The sequence below is a fragment of the Rhinatrema bivittatum genome, chromosome 3, assembly GCF_901001135.1.
Source record: "Rhinatrema bivittatum chromosome 3, aRhiBiv1.1, whole genome shotgun sequence".
NCBI classification, from domain to species: domain Eukaryota; kingdom Metazoa; phylum Chordata; class Amphibia; order Gymnophiona; family Rhinatrematidae; genus Rhinatrema; species Rhinatrema bivittatum.
The window spans coordinates 363,147,404-363,165,810 of record NC_042617.1 but is presented as its reverse complement, the minus strand read 5'-3'; the positions used below and the strand labels follow the sequence as shown (position 1 = coordinate 363,165,810).

The window sequence follows — 18,407 nt, the reverse complement described above, 5'->3', positions numbered from 1 at the left end:
CCTTGATTTAATAGTGGCAACCCTGGAAGTGGTACCATGGGTGAGAGCATATATGTGCCCTCTTCAGCATTCCCTGTTGTCTCTATAGAACCTGCAATCTCTGCACTACTTGATTTGGCTCCAGCTACCAATGGAGATCTCCTCCTGACTGCAGTGGTGGCTACAGCCGGATCATCTAAGGAAGGGAATTTCCCTTCACCACCAGACTACATAGTACTGATGACAGATGTGAACCTACATGGTTGGGGAGCTTCTTGTCAGGAGCGGACAGTGCAAGAGTGCTGGGATGGAGAAGAATCTCTCTGGAACATTTAATCATTTGGAAGCCAGGGCAGTCCGGCTGGCATGTTTCCAGTCTGACAGGCTGCAGGGTTGAGTAGTTCAGATAATAACAAGAACACTATGACTGTGGCTTACATAAATCGGCAGGGAGGAACCAAGAGCCAACAGATTTTGCAGGAGATCGACTTATGGAATGGGCTGAACTACATCTCCAGATTTGAGCCTCTCATATAGCAGGAAAAGACAATGTAAGAGCAGACTTTCTCAGCTGGGAAAGTCTGGACCCAGTAGAATAGACACTATCAAACTAGGCATTTCAGATGATTCTGGATCATTGGGGTCTCCTGTTTCTAGACCTGCTGGCAACTTCTCACAGTACAAAAGTTCTGCGATTCTTCAGTTGCAGGAGGGTTATGGAGGAGTTGGGGATAAATGCCTGATTATATCACATTATATCCTGATTATATCACAGTGTACCAATCAACTTCTAAAAAGTCATCTTGGGGCTACTGTATTAAGATTAAAGATCCAAAATTGCTCGCACAGATTGAGCCTAGTTGTACAATCTCCACCCCCGTAGGGACACATTAATCTGCTCAATAATGCCCTAGCGCAAATTAGCAAAAGTACGACTGTGCTCAGCACAGTCGTACTAAAGGAGCTTGTTCTTGTAGTCATACTACAGTGTTCAGTAAGTCCAGGCACAAATCATTCTTTTAGTTTTACCAATATATACTTTGGAGCATGGACACACAAAATAGATCATAACATTAGATTTACAATCTGATGCTGAAAAAGTAATTGTACATCCAGACTGAGGGTCACACCATATATTTACCTGTAATACATGTTGAGCCAAAAGAACTATTGCCACAAGGACAATGTACTATGGTTCTTATATTATGTTGCATAGTAGGTAAAACTGCAAGTACCAAATCTGATATTTTTGCCCCATGTATAAGCAATTAGTGGGAGTGAGGAAAAAACAGAATGTAGTCTAAAAACTTCATAATGTTTGAAAATAATTACCTTAATTTTTGATGATACATGAGAATCTTAATACACATTCAGAAGTAGTTTTGGCTTGATCACAAAGTAACCATTGGCATTCAGATTTATAGGCTCTTTTTATATGCTTTTTATATGAGAAAAATGATAACTTCTAGCTAGAAGTCGGGTACTTAAATTAAGTGCTTGGTGAATTAAATCCTTTTTGTTTGAGCAAATGTCTAATCCTCAAACTGTTCTACGGGTAAATGGATTCTAAGCTAAGGATGGAAGTTAATTCCTTAAATGTATCAATAGCAGCTCTTACCTGTTTCAGAGGTCAGATGAATGGTAGATCCTTGTCAGCTCATCCTGATGTGGCTCGGTTCCTGAATCTTTTGTCCTCCTTTGCGGTTTCTGGTGTCCTTATGGAATCTTAATTTGGTATTTCATTTCTTAGCGAGCCCTACATTTAGACCGATGAGTAGCCTGATCTTGTGGTTACTGACCTTGAAAACTGTGTTTCTTGTGGCGACTTGTTCTGTGCGTAGGATTTCCAAACTGCCAGTCTGGTCTTGCAAGGAGCCATTCCTCCGGGTAACTCCAAGGGCAGTTCAGCTGCATATTGTTCCTTTTCTTCCAAAGGTGGTCACTGACTTTCACTTGGACAGAGAAGGTGATGTAGAGTATCATCCGTTTCAAACCTTGGCTGTCAAGAGACACATTGTTCGGTATCTGGAGGTTGAGCCTTTACAGAACACAGATCGTCTGTCCTTCACAGCAGTACTAGGCTACCATAGCTTGCTGGATTGTGGAGGTAGTCATGGCTGTATACGTTGATGCTGGGAAACCATTACCTGGTCAGGGCTCATTACACTAGAGCTCAGGCAGTGTCATTGTTACCATTTGATCTGCGAGGCACGGGGCTCCTTCTAGTATCGCCGCTCAGCAGCATTTTCCGGCGGCAGCATGACCCGGCGTGAGTCAAGTTCAGACTCTGCCCACCGGGGCACATCATCAGCCCTCCCAGAAGTCCCTGTAACTGCGCGGGAAGTTTGGAGATTTAAACCCGTGAGCCCAGCACAGCACTGCCTCGGCTACAGGCTTGCTTGTGCTGGATGCTCTTGTGGATTTGCCTTCTTGCTGCCTACCCATGACCCGGATTGGATTTGGTGCTCCTTTTGCCTACTGCCTGCCCTGACTCTGGACTGTGCCTTGGATTGTATTCTTGCGGTCAACTCGACCTCTTCCTTAGGTTGTCTACCATGGCCTAAGGTAAGACTGTTCTACTAAGGGATTCACTATCAGATCCGTAATAGTTAGCCGAGGCCATGGATCCTGTGGCTCTGACAGCCTTACAGGCCATTTCCAGACTGGTTTCGCGCATTCAACAGCTGCAAGGAGTACTAGACCAAGTTACAGGAGTTTTGGAGAGGCTGGCTGCTCGAATGGATGCCTTTTCAGTTGCTGCACCGATAACCCCAGCCTCCTCCGCACCACCCCCTGTTCTATGACTGCCACCCCCACCTCGCTTCAATGGAGATCCTCAGCAGTGTCGGGTTTATAAATCAGTGTCGTATGCACTTCTCGCTCCAGTCCTTTGTTCCCCACAGATAAGACAAAGGTCACTTTTATCTTATCCCTTTTGGAAGGACCAGCCTTAGCTTGGGCTTCTCCCTTCTGGGAATGAGAGGATCCCCTTCTGAACAACCTAGATCAATTCTTAAAAGACTTTCGTCTGATCTTTGAGCCTGGATGTTCAACCTCTGCTGCAGCAGACTTACTTCAGATTCAGCAAGGATCCTGATCAGTTGGGGAATACGCTATTCAGTTCTGTACCCTGGCAGCCGAGCTTCGTTGGGGTGACGACAGCCTAACGGCCATATTCCATCAGGGTCTCTCCAAGGCCATCAAGGATGAGTTAGCTGGTTGGGAACCTCCAGAATCTCTAGAGGAATCGATTTGCTTGGCAATTCTAGATCTTTGTTTTCAGGAGAAGTCTCTGGAACGGGCTGCCCTGAGACGACCCATTCGGCTGGCACCTGCTTTTCAATAACCTCTCGTAGTTCCTAAGACTTCTGAACCGCAAGCTTCCTCTGAGGAGCCCATGCAGATTGACCGATATCGGTTAACACCTGAGGAACGACAACGTAGAAGACTAAACCTCTGTCTTTATTGCGCAGGAACGGGACATTTCGTTAATGAATGTCAAATAAGTCAGGAAACTTCTGGGCCTAGGGCTGGTAGGAGAGGCCTCCCTGGATCATGTTATCCCCTCTTCACAAATCCTGATTCCAATCTATCCATGACTGCATGTCATTTTCAGGCTTTTCTGGACTCCTGGGCAGCTGGTAACTTGATAGAAAAAGATCTAGTCCGTCCATCCATCCACATTCCCACTGAGTCACTGAAAACTCCTCTCACTCTGTCTTCTGTTCTGGACAGCCACTGGGAAACAATATCTCTGATTACTCAACCCATCAAAATGACAACTGGAATACTCCATCAAGAAACCATTCAACTATATGTGCTTCCTTCCTCTGTCAACCAGGTGATCCTTGGGTTACCCTGGTTAAGATTACACCAACCCCAGGTGGATTGGGGAACTTCACAGCTGGCCAGTCGGAGTACTTACTGTCATCAGAACTGTTTAGTGAGAGTTCTACCAGCCAGCTCCACTATCTTTTGTTCAGCAGTTATTCCATCCACCTTACCTCATCAGTATGCTAGATTTATTGATGTGTTCAGCAAGCAACAAGCTAAGACTCTACCACCACATCGTACCTACAACTGTGAAATAGAATTACTTCCTGGTAAAAATCCCCCCAGGGGAAGAGTTTATGCTTTATATGAGCCGGAGTCTGAGGCCATGAACATATACATTCAAGAGAACCTGGTCAGGGGATTCATCAGACCTTCCTCTTCTCCTGCAGGGGCCAAATTTTTTTTTTTTTGTCAAAAAGATGGATCGTTGCGGCCTTGCATTGACTACAGAGGACTCAATACCATCACCAAAAATAATCTGTACCCTATTCCACTGATTTCGGAACTCTTCGATTTGTTTAAAAGGAGCACACATTTTCACTAAACTCTATCTGTGGGGGGCCTACAATTTAATCCGAATATGAGAAGGGGATGAGTGGAAAACCGCTTTTAACACTCGTGATGGACATTATGAATATCTGGTAATGCCATTTGGATTGTGTAACGTCCCGGCAGTTTTTCAAACCATGATTAACGATATTTTTCGAGATCTTCTGTATTCACATGTTATTGTCTGTCTTGACATTTTAATTTTTTCCAAAACAGAGCACCAACATCATATCCATGTTATGCAAGTCCTTCAACGCCTTCGAGACAACAGATTGTATGCACAGCTAGAAAAATGCCTTTCACCTTTTCTAGGATGTATTGCGGCTCGAGACGGGCTACGCATGGACCCTGAGAAACTCAGAGCCTTAGTGGACTGGCTCCAACCAGTGGGGCTTAAGGCCTTACAAAGATTTTTGGGGTTCTCAGATTACTATCGCCAGTTTATTTCCGGATACTCAACCTTGGTGGCACCACTTACTGCCTTGACCAAGAAGGGAGCTCCAATGTGCAACTGGCCTTCAGAGGCCGTCCATGCCTTCCAACTTTTAAAAGAGAAATTTATAAGAGATCTATGTTTGCAATGTCCTGATCCAGCTAAGCCATTTATTGTGGAGTTTGATGCCTCAGCTTAGGAGTGGGAGCAATTCTTTTACAACCCTCCGAGTCAGAGAAATTACTTCTGCCTATTTTTCTAAAATTCTCTCTAGGAGAAAAGAACTATGCTATAGGGGATCAAGAACTCTTGGCAATTAAGGCTGCACTCGAGGAATGGCGACACCTTCTGGAGGGGGCTAAATATACCATTAACATTTATACAGATCATAAGAATCTCGCCTATTTATCGCAGGCTCAACGTTTGAACCCACGGAAAGCCCGCTGGGCACTTTTCTTTTTCAGTCAATTTGATTTTAATTTACATTTTCGGCCTTCAGAGAAGAACCTACGTGCAGATGCCCTCTCTTGAAGTTTTTTACCTGATGATACCCCTGACCCTCCCCATCATATTATTGATCCAGCTCAAATAGTTTTGGCCTCCACATTTACTGTTCCATTGGGGAAAACAGTGGTACCCAAGCATTTAAGGCAAAATGTTCTATGATGGTTCCATGACTCCCACTTTGCTGGACATTCTGGTATATTCAGAACAAGAAATCTTATTTCCCGTCACTACTGGTGGCTGCAATGGACATCGGATATTAAGATATGTTGAATCTTGTCCCACTTGTGCGGCTCAAAAGGTTCCACAACAGCAACCCTGTGGGCTCTTGCAACCACTTCTATTCCAGATAAACCTTGGGTTCATATTGCCACAGACTTTATTACTGAACTTCCTCCCTCTGAGGGTAATACGGTCATTTGGGTTGTTGTAGACCGATTTTCCAGAATGGCCCATTTCATTCCACTTCCTGGATTACCTACTGCCCAAGAACTAGCTCGACCTTCTTTTTTTTTTTTTTTTTGCAACACATTTTTCAGATTCATGGCCTGCCTTCGAGCATCGTCTCTGATAGGAGTCCAATTTACAGCTCAATACTGAAGGAACCTCTGCCAAAAAAAAAAAACTCAAGATAGAACTACATTTTTCTTCAGCCTATCACCCCCAATCCAATGGGTTAAGGAATGCACTAATCAATCTCTCAAGACCTCCTTACGTTGCTATTTGAATCAACAACAGGACAACTGGGCATCCCTTTTACCGTGGGCCTCTGTCACAATAATCACGTAGCCCAAGCTTCAGGAACATCACCTTTCTTTTTAGTGTTTGTGAGACACCCTCGAATTCCCCTTCCCATCAGCATGCCCTCCTCTTGTCCAGCCGTAGTACAAACTATTCGGTCCATGACTGAGCTTTGGGAGGAGACCTGACAGGTATTACAATAAGCTTCTAGTAAAGCTAAAAGACAAGCTGATAAGAGAAGGTGATTGGGGCCCCAACTTCAACCTGGGGACTTGGTGTGGCTAAGTACTCAGAACCTCAGATTACGTACACTGTCCCTAAAACTTGCACCCAGGTTTGTTGGTCCTCTTCCCATTGAGAAACAAATCAGCCACCATGGAGATGTTGACATTAGAAGACAATATTATTCTAAACATGGTGGCTTAAGACTGCTGCATAGATAGTCAGAGAGGCATTCTCTCTTGTCCTTAGGTCTTATATTGTCATACAACTGAATTATGCCTCCCAAACGTAAAGGGAAAGTGAGGGTTTTTCCCTCCCTCCCATTACTTTCACCTATTCAACAGGAGATTAGCCACTTTATGATCTCTCCTGCATTAAGAAATAAAGGCACAGAGGATACTGATGTGCCAGGCAATCAGGGAGAACAGCCTGGCCTGGCAGACGAGGCTTCTTTAAGTCCCAACATCAGACTACCACCAGCACAGAGAACCAGTGAGGAGACTCGGGGTGGTGTTTCCTTGGAAACCATCAATACCGGGCCCCGACGCGGGAGCTTTTCAAACCTGCGATAAAGGACTGGGAGAGGAAGGTGTTGCCCTTATCACTGGTTTGACTCCAGAGAGGAAAGTAAGAGAACTGGAGTCTTTAATGCCCCTCCTCCCATGGGGAGGAGGGGCATCCAACCAGTGTTATAACTTTGGGATCTCACTCGTCCTGCTGTGGTAACATTAGACATTTTGTAGGAAATGATAGTTGGTATGTTGACTAATGTTAAAGGATTGGAAGGGAAAGTGGATGCACTAAGTGCTGGGAGTCAACGAGATTTTCCTCATACACAAAAACAAATTCAAGATTCTGTGGATAGAATTAAGTCTGGAAGAATGGGAGAAAAAAGTACAAGAACTTAATGTAGCTGTGGTAAAGGATAGAGAGAGATTAACCAGGAGAATAGTCTCTCGAAAATAACGCCAAGCGTCTTAATTTAAGATTTCTTAACTTCCCCAGAATAGCTGGGGAAGTACCGTTAATTACTGTTAAAGTTTCTTATAGAAAAGCTGGGCTTTGTTTTGGAGGACTCTCCAGTGGTAAACAACTGTTATTTCCTACCCAAACCCAGGAATATAAATAATAGATCTGAAATGTTGTTTCAGGGAGATCTTACAAATTTTTTAGAAGACTCAACTGCACAAGTTATTGAATTGGGGAATCTATTGGTTACTTTCTCCTCTATTAATGATATTAATCAAATAATGAAAAGATACTTCAATAGATACCTCAATGTATTTGGAAAAAGCTGTTAAGATATTTTCAGATGTAGCAGTATCCACAAAAGTAAGGCGGAAAGCCTTTTTAGCCTTCTGCCAAGAAGTAATTTCTATGGGTTTCTCATTCACATTGCATTTTCCATGTAAATGTTTGATTTAAGAAACAAGATTTGTATATTTTCTTTATACCCGACCAGTTAAAAAATTTTCTTGTAGAAAGATTACCAACCTCATCCCCTGTGTCTATTTAGAGAATTAAATTTAGGGCAGGTTCTCTGCTAATGCCTTTACTTAACTAAATATTAAGGTTAAAAACTCCCCTTTGGTTCATAGTCACCATGTAGTTTGTTCTTATGTTTGATATATTAATGATGTTGGTATATGATTTGTTATGCAAAATGGAATTTCGTTAAAAATGTGCTCTTATAAATTACCAATCCATGTTTTTCTGAGTGCAAACATTTGAATGAGTTTGTATTTTTTGAAAATTATAAAGAATTAAAAAAAAAAAAAAAAAGAGAAACAAATCAGTGAGGTCATCTTTAAACTTCAACTACTCCCCACACTACGCATCCATGATGTTTCCACACTTCATTGCTCAAACCAGCAATCTTGTCTCTGCCCTCTAGAAAGACTAGACAATCCACCCCCTCAGTTATACAGGATGACACACAATACGAGGTGAGAGAAATCCTGGATGCCAGAAGATCTAAGGGGACTTTACAATATTTAATCTCGTGGAAAAATTACAGGCCAGAAGAGAATTCTTGGGAACCAGCCTGTAATATTCAGGTGCCTCGTCTACTCCAGGAGTTTCATCATCGTTTCCCTCTCAAACCTCATCCTATAAGCAGGAGGGAGAGGCTTTGCGGGGGAGGTACTGTTATTCGATCCGCGAGGCTCCCTCTAGTATCGCTGCTCAGCAGTGTTTTCTGGCAGCAGCATGACCCGGTGTGAGTTGCGTTCAGGCTCTGCCCACCAGGGCGCATCATCTGCCCTCCTGGAAGTCCCCGTGTTTGCGCGGGAAGTTTGGAGATTTAAACCCCTGAGCCCAGCAAAGCACTGCCTCGGCTAGAGGCTTGCTTGGCTAGTGCTCTTGTTGGTGTATTCTTTGCTTTGGCGTTTCTGACTCTGGACTGTGCCTTGGATTTGGCTTCTTGCTGCCTACACACGACTTGGATTTGGTTCTCCTGATGCCTGCCCTGGTACTGGACTGTGCCTTGGATTGTATTCTTGCAGCCAACTTGGCATCTTCCTTAGACTGTCTGTCTACACGGCCTAAGGTAAGACTGTTCTACTAAGGGATTCACTATCAGATCTGAAACAGTCATATGGGAGACAATTTCACTTCCACCCGTTAACATTGCTGAGCTGCAACGTGGTCCTCCTCATATGCTTCCCCTCCCCCCCCCCCCCCCCCCCCCCCCCCCCCCCCCCCCAGGTATCTTCTGGATATGCAAGCCTGGGAAGATGCAGCCTTTGCATGTGTGGGTTTGACTGGACAGTGGGCAGCCTCCTACCCTATTCGGGAGTAGCTTGGGTACATCCCACTTGTTCTGGATTCATATGACTGGATGCTAAGAATTGAGTAATTGCTACTTGCTGATACATTTCCTTTTCTTTAGGACAGTGGTATGAATCCTGCGTCCCTCCCTTGGCTGCCGAATGGTTGTATTATGGTCCTCCTCCATGGCTATGTGTTACAGGGATTACTGGTAAGTGTTCCTCCAGTCCCTAGACTAGTGTTAATACATTCTTGGCTGAACTCAGTGTTGTCTGTTGGCTGTGTATTGAAATTATCTGTTTAATCAAGTTTAGTCTGTCTGTCCACAGTTGCTTTTGAAGAGAATACTGGCAGGCTGATGTCCCTACAGGAGTATATATACTGTGACATCAGTTTGCTCAGTCTCCATCTGCTGGAAGAGGTGCAAATCCCACTTGTTCTGGATTCATCGGACTGTCCTAAAGAAAAGGAAATTACCAGGTAAGTAGTAACTACTCATTTTCTAGATGTGCTAATCATATTGTCTTTTGACTCTAGTACACACCAGTTTGGATGCTGTATGATTTCTGTTGTGGTGGACTTGAGAACAGCTACATTGGACATACTATCACATATTGTAAATGGCCTTCTGCATGTTCAGGTACAAACATACCTAATTTAGTGCTAGTTCAACTATGGTTAAACATTTTTTTTTTCTCCAAAGAAGTTCACTATTAAAAGGTGTATATTTGGAGATAAAACTGCATGTATGACTACATGCTTGAGTGACTCATATTTTCTACCAAAGTCACCCACAACTGTACCACATTTGACATATATTGTCTGTCCTAGTCACAACTGACATTTGTGACTTATGTTGCTTACTTGTTTAAGTTCAATGTGCCACTTCCTTTGTATTTACTCTTTGATTTCATCTAACATGTTAATATCTGCAAATTAAACTTTGAACATGTGTGGCATTGCTGGATCTGCTTGTTAAGAACGCAAGAAATTGCTATACTGGGTCAGACCAAGGGTCCATCAAGCCCAGCATCCTGTTTCCAACAGAGGCCAAACCAGGCCAGAAGAATCTGGCAGGTACCCAAACACCAAGAAGATCCCATGCTACTGATGCCAATAATAGCCGAGGCCATTCCCTAAGTCAACTTGATTAATAGCAGGTAATAGACTTTTCTCCTCCAAGAACTTATCCAAAGTTGAACTCAGCTACACTAACTGCACTAACCACATCCTCTGGCAACAAATTCCAGAGCTTAATTGTGCGTTAGGTGAAAGAATTTTCTCCAATTAGTCTTAAATGTGCTACTTGCTAACTTCATGGAGTGCCCCCTATTCCTTCTATCATCCGAAAGGGTAAATAACCGATTCATATCTGCTCGTTCAAGACCTCTCATCTTTAAAGACCTCTATCATATCCCCCCTCAGCCGTCTCTTCTCTAAGCTTATCAGCATTTCCTCATAGGGAAGCTGTTCCATCCCCTTTATCATTTTGGTTGCCCTTCTCTGTACCTTCTCCATCACAACTATATCTTTTTTGAGATGCAGCGACCAGAATTGTACACAGTATTCAAAGTGCAGTCTCACCATGGAGCGATAGAGGCATTATAACACTTTCCATTTTATTAACCATTCCCTTCCTAATAATTCCTAACATTGTTTGCCTTGTGTCTTGAAGGATGCTTGCGGTTTTGGTTACCTCTCCAGGTAACATTTTTGTTTCAGTTAAGGATATTTCCCTTGCTGCCTTGAGTTAAGCATTCCAACTCACATAAGTTTTTGTATTTTTATACCTCAATTCAAAGTGGGATAGCCACTTCAAGAATGTACTCCAAATGTATTCAGATATTTTGTTTCCAGGAATTGAAAATTACCAAGTACATAACTTGGCATCTTCCTCAAGGCTCCTAGGCTAGGAGTTGCTGCTGTGGTATGGGACTATTCCCGGCCCATAAGAGTCATAGCAACAGAAGATTTTTATATATTTTTTTTTTTTTTGTCAACCCTAGTTCACTCCCTCCATGGTACATGTAACTAAGCCATAAAGAAGGTAACTTTTAAAAACTGGAATGTTGCAAAGTCCATGGATACTTCTCCCTGTGGACTTTGCATCAGTTCTCAAAGGGAATGTACACATGTATGTTTCCCTTTGAATATTGCCTAGAAAAAAGTAACTGCAGAAATTGCTTCTGGTTTTCCTGAAAAATAATTTTGAGAATGCAAAAGTGTTTCCTCCAACCAAATCTTCACTCTTTTTATACCAGCTACTTTTCCTGTTTAACAGGTAAAAGGTGTATTGATACCAATATACACTCTTTCCCACAAGAGGGTGGTCAATTTTCATTCAGCCTATTTACTAGGATAAACATCATTAACCAAAGATAAATAGCACTCTGAAATTGCCCTCAAAATGCCTTGGTGTTAGTTTGTTCAGCTGTGACTGAAGTTATGCTGGTTTAAGTCCACAAAAGTTCAGTATTCACATGAGAATGTAAAATATAAAGCACATTTAAATCTAATAGCTTATATTTATAATCTGTCAAAATTAGTCTCAGCCATGCATGGATGACAGTCTAATTTGACAGTACAAATGCTAATGTAAATCATTTTAGGTGCATTGTGATCATTCTGTCTTTTTTTTTTTTTTTTTGTTCAGCACTGAGACTCACTAGATTTTTATCACCAAAACCAAATCCAAGGTACAGGAGCAGAGAACATCCCCACTCTTACCATTCAGCATATAAGGGCTGTTTGGGATCTGGTCAAGATCAGATCTAAGGAGGCATGGGACCATACATTGAAGAAAGGCTGTGCCTCAGCACTTCTGTTGCTGCTTGGATCCAAGAGCAGGTAATATGTAGCTACAAGCATCTGTCAGGAGTCAATCTTTCACCATCCAGAGACCTGTTAACATCCTTCAGAGGTTTTTTCAGTAACCATTGGTACAGTTCCTCTTCCTCCTACCCTTTCCAGGCTACCCAGTAGGATGTCTCCTTTTCTTCTGAGCCTACTTAGATGTTGGCATCAATAGTCTAAGTTGGACAAGACCCTCACTTGCATCTTCAATAAGTGTTGACACCAAGCATCTTGGGGGCAGCTGTGGTGCTAACTGATTTGGTTCAAGACTTGTACCATGGTATGGAGCAGATTAGCACCCACATTTGGTCTCTGTTTCTGAGGCTGTATGCACTCTGCACAGTCAGCTCAATTTTATTAAACTTGTATACCACAAACTTCCAACAAAATTAGAGTTTAGCATGATATACAAAATACATCCATAAATCATACCATTAACATAACAAAACATAAAATAAAAATCAACTAACTTTTACAATTCTTCACCCAAAGGCCTCCCTAAAAAGCAGTGCCTTTACACCCTTCCTAAAACTTTTAATGCAGTCTCTTCCTGCTCTCCATCCACCACCACTGTGCAGCATGGCTTGACCCAATGCCATAAGAAACATCTGGGAAATACATTGAGGCTATAATTTTAGGCTTGGTGCTTTCTTTTCAAACACTTTTTTTTCCATTTTGGATTGAGTCTGAAGAGTTTGAGGCTACTATAAAAGGGTCGAGACACAGGTTTTGAATACTCTAGACTCCCCCCGCCCCCGCTCAGAGCTCTTCTCTCAGGCAAAGAATGTTCCCTCGATAAGACCTCTCCTTCCTAGCCTCTAAACGGAGAATGGCTCAGGTTGTTTTACTTTGACTACATAACCCACTAAACTCAGGATCAACGGGATATAAATTTTATAAATAAATGGAGGTAGAAGATGAGCCTAGAGCACATTTATCTGACTTTCTTTGAGTTCCTAAATGACTGCCAAGGAGTCGGTGGCAATACCCATCCACTAACTCTTACAGGATATGAAAATATTAAGACCTCATGCCTCCTCCACTTCCTCTTGGAAATAAGACACCAAATGTCTAGTTTTAGATTTTTTTATTTGCTTTTGGCACTTCAAAGTGGATTACATTTAGGTCTAGGCAGATGAGAGATTAAACAATGTGCACTTGTTGCTCCAGGCTGTAGTTGTAAAATCTGCCTTGAAAAAAAGTAAAAAAATCCAAGGCTTTCTTTTGTGTCCCAGACCTCTGACCTTTTACAGGAAAAGGTTATTTCAAAACACTATGCTCAGCGCCTTAATGATATCTTATCAGTTCTTAATGATTGAATACTTGCAATCTTGGAAGGGGAAAAATGGCATTTCTCTCTCTCCAGAAAAATGAGGAATTTTTAAATCTTTTGAAAATAGGAGAGAAGTGGGGAAAACGTCTAGTCCATTTTTGAATTATGCTTCTGAAATATTGAGAGCCTCAAAAGGCAGCAGCTTCTAACAGCTGAGATTAAGGCCTCACCCTTATGATCAGAGAAGCTTCACATCCCTCAATGACACAATCAAAACATTTTTATTGCATTGGAGCACACAGCCAGTATTTCAGACCCTGCTGGATGGTTTGCCTTGGGATTAGGGAAAGGGGGCAACCTAGGTTTTACACAGACCAGCACCTTGAAACTTTAAACAGCTGGGTTTTCTGTATTAGAGAAGCTACAGACTCCACCTATTGAAAACTCACCAAGCTGCCCACAGAATTTAAAATCTCCTGCCGCACCAAGAACTGCTACAAATGGAATGAGTCTTCCCTTATAGGAGCTACCACCCAGGAAAAAGATCTTGCATCATAGTGGATAATACTTTAAAATCGTCGGCTCAGTGTGCTACAGCAGTAAAAAAAAAAAAAAAAACAAAAACAAAGTTAGGAATTATTAGGAAGGGTATGGTTAATAAAACGGAAAATGTCATTATGCCTCTATCGCTCCATGGTGAGAGAGCACCTTGAATTCTGTGTACAATTCTTGTCACCGCATCTCAAAAAAGATATAGTTGCGATGGAGAAGGTACAGAGAAGGGCATCCAAAATGATAAAGGGGATGGAATAGCTCCCCTATGAGGAAAGGCTGAAGAGGTTAGGGCTGTTAAGCTTGGAGAAGAGACGGCTGAGGGGGGATATGATAGAGGTCTTTAAGATCATGAGAGGTCTTGAACAAGCAGATGTGAATCTGTTATTTGCACTTTCGGATAATTGAAGGACCAGGGGGCACTCCATGAAGTTAGCAAGTAGCACATTTAAGACCTATCGGAGAGAATTATTTTTCACTCAATGCACAATTAAGGTCTGAAATTTGTTCCAGAGGATGTGGTTAGTGCAGTTAGTGTAGCTGGGTTCAAAAAAGGTTTGGATAAGTTCTTGGAGGAGAAGTCCATTAATGGCTATTAATCAAGTTGACTTAGGGAATGGCCTCTGCTATTATTGGCATCAGCATGGGATGATCTTGGTATTTGGGTACTTGCCAGGTTCTTGTGGCCTGGATTGGCCTCTGTTGGAAACAGGATGCCTGGCTTGATGGACCTTTGGTCTGACCCAGCATGGCAATTTCTTATGTTCTTAGGCCAATACAGTTATACATGTTCCAGCACAGGAAAGCAAGCAGGGATGTTATGTAAGCATTTTCTGGTCAAAAAAATCAGGATTCTTTCTCTTCCTGCCCATGTTAGACTTAAGAGCCTCCAGCAAAGAACCTTTTTTTTTTTTTTTTTTGGGAGAGGGGAGCTTTCCTTAAAGGGGCATACCTTCAGGTACTTATGAGGCCAGGTAAACCTTGGCACAGCCCGGGATGGAGCATGTGTCTGCTCTTGATAGTTAAATAAAGCTCTGTACACATGAATGTTCCAATCCAGTGCAAATGCTACATAAGTGGTGGACGTGACAGAAAAGTACTAGTCTTAAACTGCAGTCAGTTCCATAGTCAAATGCAAGTTCTGGAATTCTTTTGTCCTCTGTTGCTTCAAGACTTCCTTAGGAACAAATATCAAATTTTCTCAGTTGACAAGCAGTGCTAAATTAGCATGGCACAAGGGTAATGTCATCCAAATGTTGGGTTTTCTGTTAATCCTACAGATGCTGCCTTCATACCTACAGTATTTGTAGCAACTCATTGGCGTGATAGCACTCTACTGGTTGCAATTGCAATACTAAGAAAATATAGATATATAAATGCTTCCTCTAAGTCACCAAATGGCTCACTACACCTTTCAGGGAATAGGCCAGTCTGAAAACTACCTCTCCCTTCTACATGATGCCTTACAATTTGACACAACTGCCCCATTTGGGACTTTATGTCCATGCCATTGAATTCTATATACTAACTCTTTAAAGAGCCAGAAGGTCCTTGAATGCACTTCTTCTCAAAAGTTTGGTTTGAGAGGGAAAAAGCCCAGGGAAATCAGACAGGCTATGCTCTCTAAATCTGATGCCTACACCAACACACATATCCCAGCAACCGGGAATATCCAGTTTGTAATGGGGGACCATGACATCAGTAGACACCTGGCAATTTAATTACCTGGTCACCCAGTCCAAGAAACGATCAAACTTATTTAATACAATCTCTCTGGTAAAAACCAGGCTGCCTCAAACTAAAGCTTGATAGTTTATTCGCCGCATATGTATGAACCTACTGAACATATAGGGCCTGTGCTGGATCCTAAAAACATAACTTGAGTGAAGAAGCATAACTGAATTCCGGAACATACTCAGATCAGTCCAGAAAAGTGGGTTGTGTATCCCTACCAGCAGGTGGAGTCAGAGAACAATTAGAACTTTGGGCACTGCTACATAACAAGAGTGCCACCTGCAGTCATTCGGTATTTCTCTTGACTCCAGCGGGTGGTACAGATGCACGCCTGCAGTCTTTAGTTATATTTTTTATTTAGTTAGTTTGAATTTAATTTTTTGGTTTACGGTCGCTTCCTGAGGTGTTAGGTGCCTTCGTGGGCCATCCCTTAGTAGAAGCCGGGTGTCCAGGGAATTGGATATTCCTGTCAGGGTTTTGCCCGCCACAGTTCGGTGTCTGACGACTAGAGGTTCCTGGCTACTCTCCACAGTCTCTGCTACAGCTGCTCCCTTGTCTCCTGCAACAGCTTTTCTCTGTGTCTTGGTAAAGTTTAAGTTTAAAAAAAAAAAAAAAAAGCTGTTTTCACTGCAGTTGACTGACAGTCTTCAGTGCTGAGGTGCAGGAGGGACCGGGTCTTTTAAGGCTGGCCGGGGAAGCTGTCAGCAGTGTTCCCCTCAGCTCCCGGGTCTCCGGGTCATTTTCTGAGGGCAAGGGTGAGTTTTTCTCCATGTACCTCGTTTACTTGCCGCTTCCCTGCTGGGGGCCTTGCAATTTCACTATAGACAGGCTCCTTTCCCGCAGCATGGCTGCGCGCGGTTGTTTTTCCTCAACCGGTAGTCTCTTAGCCCGCAGCATGAAAAGTTTTGTTTTTCTGGTCCTGCCTAACTGAAATTTTCTCCGTGTCGCAGCTCCGAGTGTTTGGTTTTTTTTTATTCGTGCCCTTGTCTATTTCACTTCAGACTATCGGCGCACTGCTGCGGATGGGACCGAAAACAGAATCGCAGGCCTGCCGCACGTGTGGGTCACGCGGCCAGGCGTTAGATGCGGCCTCCTTATGCGCAGTGTGTTCCCTGGGGTTAGAGGGCTCTTCAGGGCTTCTTGCCTCCTCCCTTGGGGAGGGAACGTCTGTCTCGTCTTCGACTTTGCGGGAAGAGGATTCTCCGTCTGTTCTAGCCCTGGTGAGGGAAGACCTCACCTGGAGAACTGATGATATCACCCCAGCCGACTCTGCAGTGGGGGAGGGGGACCCGGAGGGGTTTTCCCCAGAATTTGTTCTCTTTATGCACCTGGCTTTCCTGGCAAGGAAACGCTTGGCGGTAAAGCGGCCTGGTCTCCTGGGGGCAGGTTCGAACCTGCCTGAAAAAGAGGTCTGGGTACGAACCCTCGTCAGTGCCTCTCTGATCAGACTCACCCCACAGGGGATTCTCCCTGCGAGATCCGATCCTGGGGTCTGGGGCGACGCTGGCTTATGGGGTAGTAGGGGCGGCAGACCCGGATCCGCAGCTGGATCAGTCTGATGTGGATACTGATGATCCGGATAAGCCCGATGACCCTCCTGCAGAGGGGGATGACACCAGTGGGATGAGTTAAGACCCCTTATTCCCCAGGTCCTTGAAGTTCTGGGACTTAAGGTTTCTCAAGAAGAGTCTGACAACGAGGGGTCAATCCAGTCCTCTACAGCAGTAGGGGTCCCACAACATCTTTTCCTCTGCCTAAGGAGGTTCACAAACTAGTGACCCGGGAGTGGGAGACTCCAGATTCCGGCTTGAAGGTGGGCAGAGCTATGGCGAAACTGTACCCGTTATCGTCTGATGTTTTGGATTTACTGAAGATTCCAAAAGTGGACGCCGCGGTCTCGGCAGTCATGAAAAATACCACTATCACGGTTGCTGGGGCGGCTGTCCTTAAGGATATGCAGGACTGCAAGCTGGAGATCCAGTTGAAGCGAGCATTCGAGATTGCTGCGCTAAGCCTTTGAGCGGCGGTTTGCGCTAGCCTCATGCAGAGTGCCTGTCTGTGTTGGGTCCAGGAGTCTGCTTCCGGGGCCGGTACGAGCAACAGTGGGGCTCTGCAGTCCACCCGCTTAGAAGCAGGCATCGCTTATGTTGCAGATGTTTTGTATGATCTGGTGAGGACCTCAGCGAGAGGTATGGTGTCCTTGGTTTTAGTGTGGCATCTCCTCTGACTGCGAAATTTGGCAGTTGATTTGTCCTCCAAGACCCAGCTTTGTAATCTACCCTTTAAGGACAAGCTCCTGTTTGGGGAGGATCTTGATCAGCTAGTAAAGCTGCTTGCCGAATCCAAGGGCAATCGGTTGCCGGAAGATAAAAGATCTTCTAAGAAAGACTTCCCTCCTCGAGCTAGGTTTCGGGACTCTCGCCGCTTCAGAGCAGGTAGATACTCCACACCTCCTGCTTTGGGGCACCAGCAGTCCTTTTGAGGGGGTCGCCGGCCCAGAAGAGATTCGGGACATCTTGGTGCAGGACGTAATAAAACCCCCCAATGAAGCCACTGGCACCCATTCAGTCATCGAAGCTGTCTGAGGCAGATTATCCAACTTTTACACGGAATGGGCAAGAATTACATCAGACCGCTGGGTCTTAGAAGTGATCAAAGAAGGGGTATACACTGGAGTTCTCGCGCCCGGTCCAGGAGGTTTTTGTGGAGTCCCGAGTGGCCTCAAGTGTCAAGCGAGAGGCGGTCCGGGTGACTCTACAACGACTTTTCGAGCTCAAAGCTATTGTCCCAGTTCCGGATGCCGGTATTCCGTGTACTTTGTGGTCCCCAAGAAGGAGGGCACATTTCAGCCCATTCTCGATCTGCAGAAGGTGAACCGTTGCCTTCGGGTTCCTCGCTTTCGTATGGAAACCCTGAGTATAGTGATGGCTGAAGTTCGAAAAGGGGAGTTTCTCGCTTCTCTGG

At 44.0% G+C, this 18,407-nt stretch overlaps 1 protein-coding gene across 15 annotated transcripts in view; it reads left to right on the top strand.

The window, feature by feature from the left end:
- LOC115087836 overlaps positions 1-18,407 on the top strand; it is a 251,264-nt gene that overhangs the window by 11,009 nt on the left and 221,848 nt on the right. For 12 of the 15 annotated variants that reach the window (XR_003855628.1, XR_003855627.1, XR_003855626.1 and 9 more), the window contains one exon: positions 9,569-9,671. The exons of 1 other annotated variant lie outside the window; for it this stretch is intronic. Coding sequence is in view for 11 of the 14 variants with exons in the window: in XM_029595454.1 (XP_029451314.1) it covers positions 9,569-9,671 (103 nt within the window). In the remaining 3 variants the exon portion in view is untranslated. Of the gene's footprint in view, positions 1-9,158; positions 9,243-9,568; positions 9,672-11,684; positions 11,879-18,407 lie in introns of those variants that run through there. 2 more of the 15 variants (XM_029595451.1, XM_029595453.1) reach the window with 2 other exon arrangements.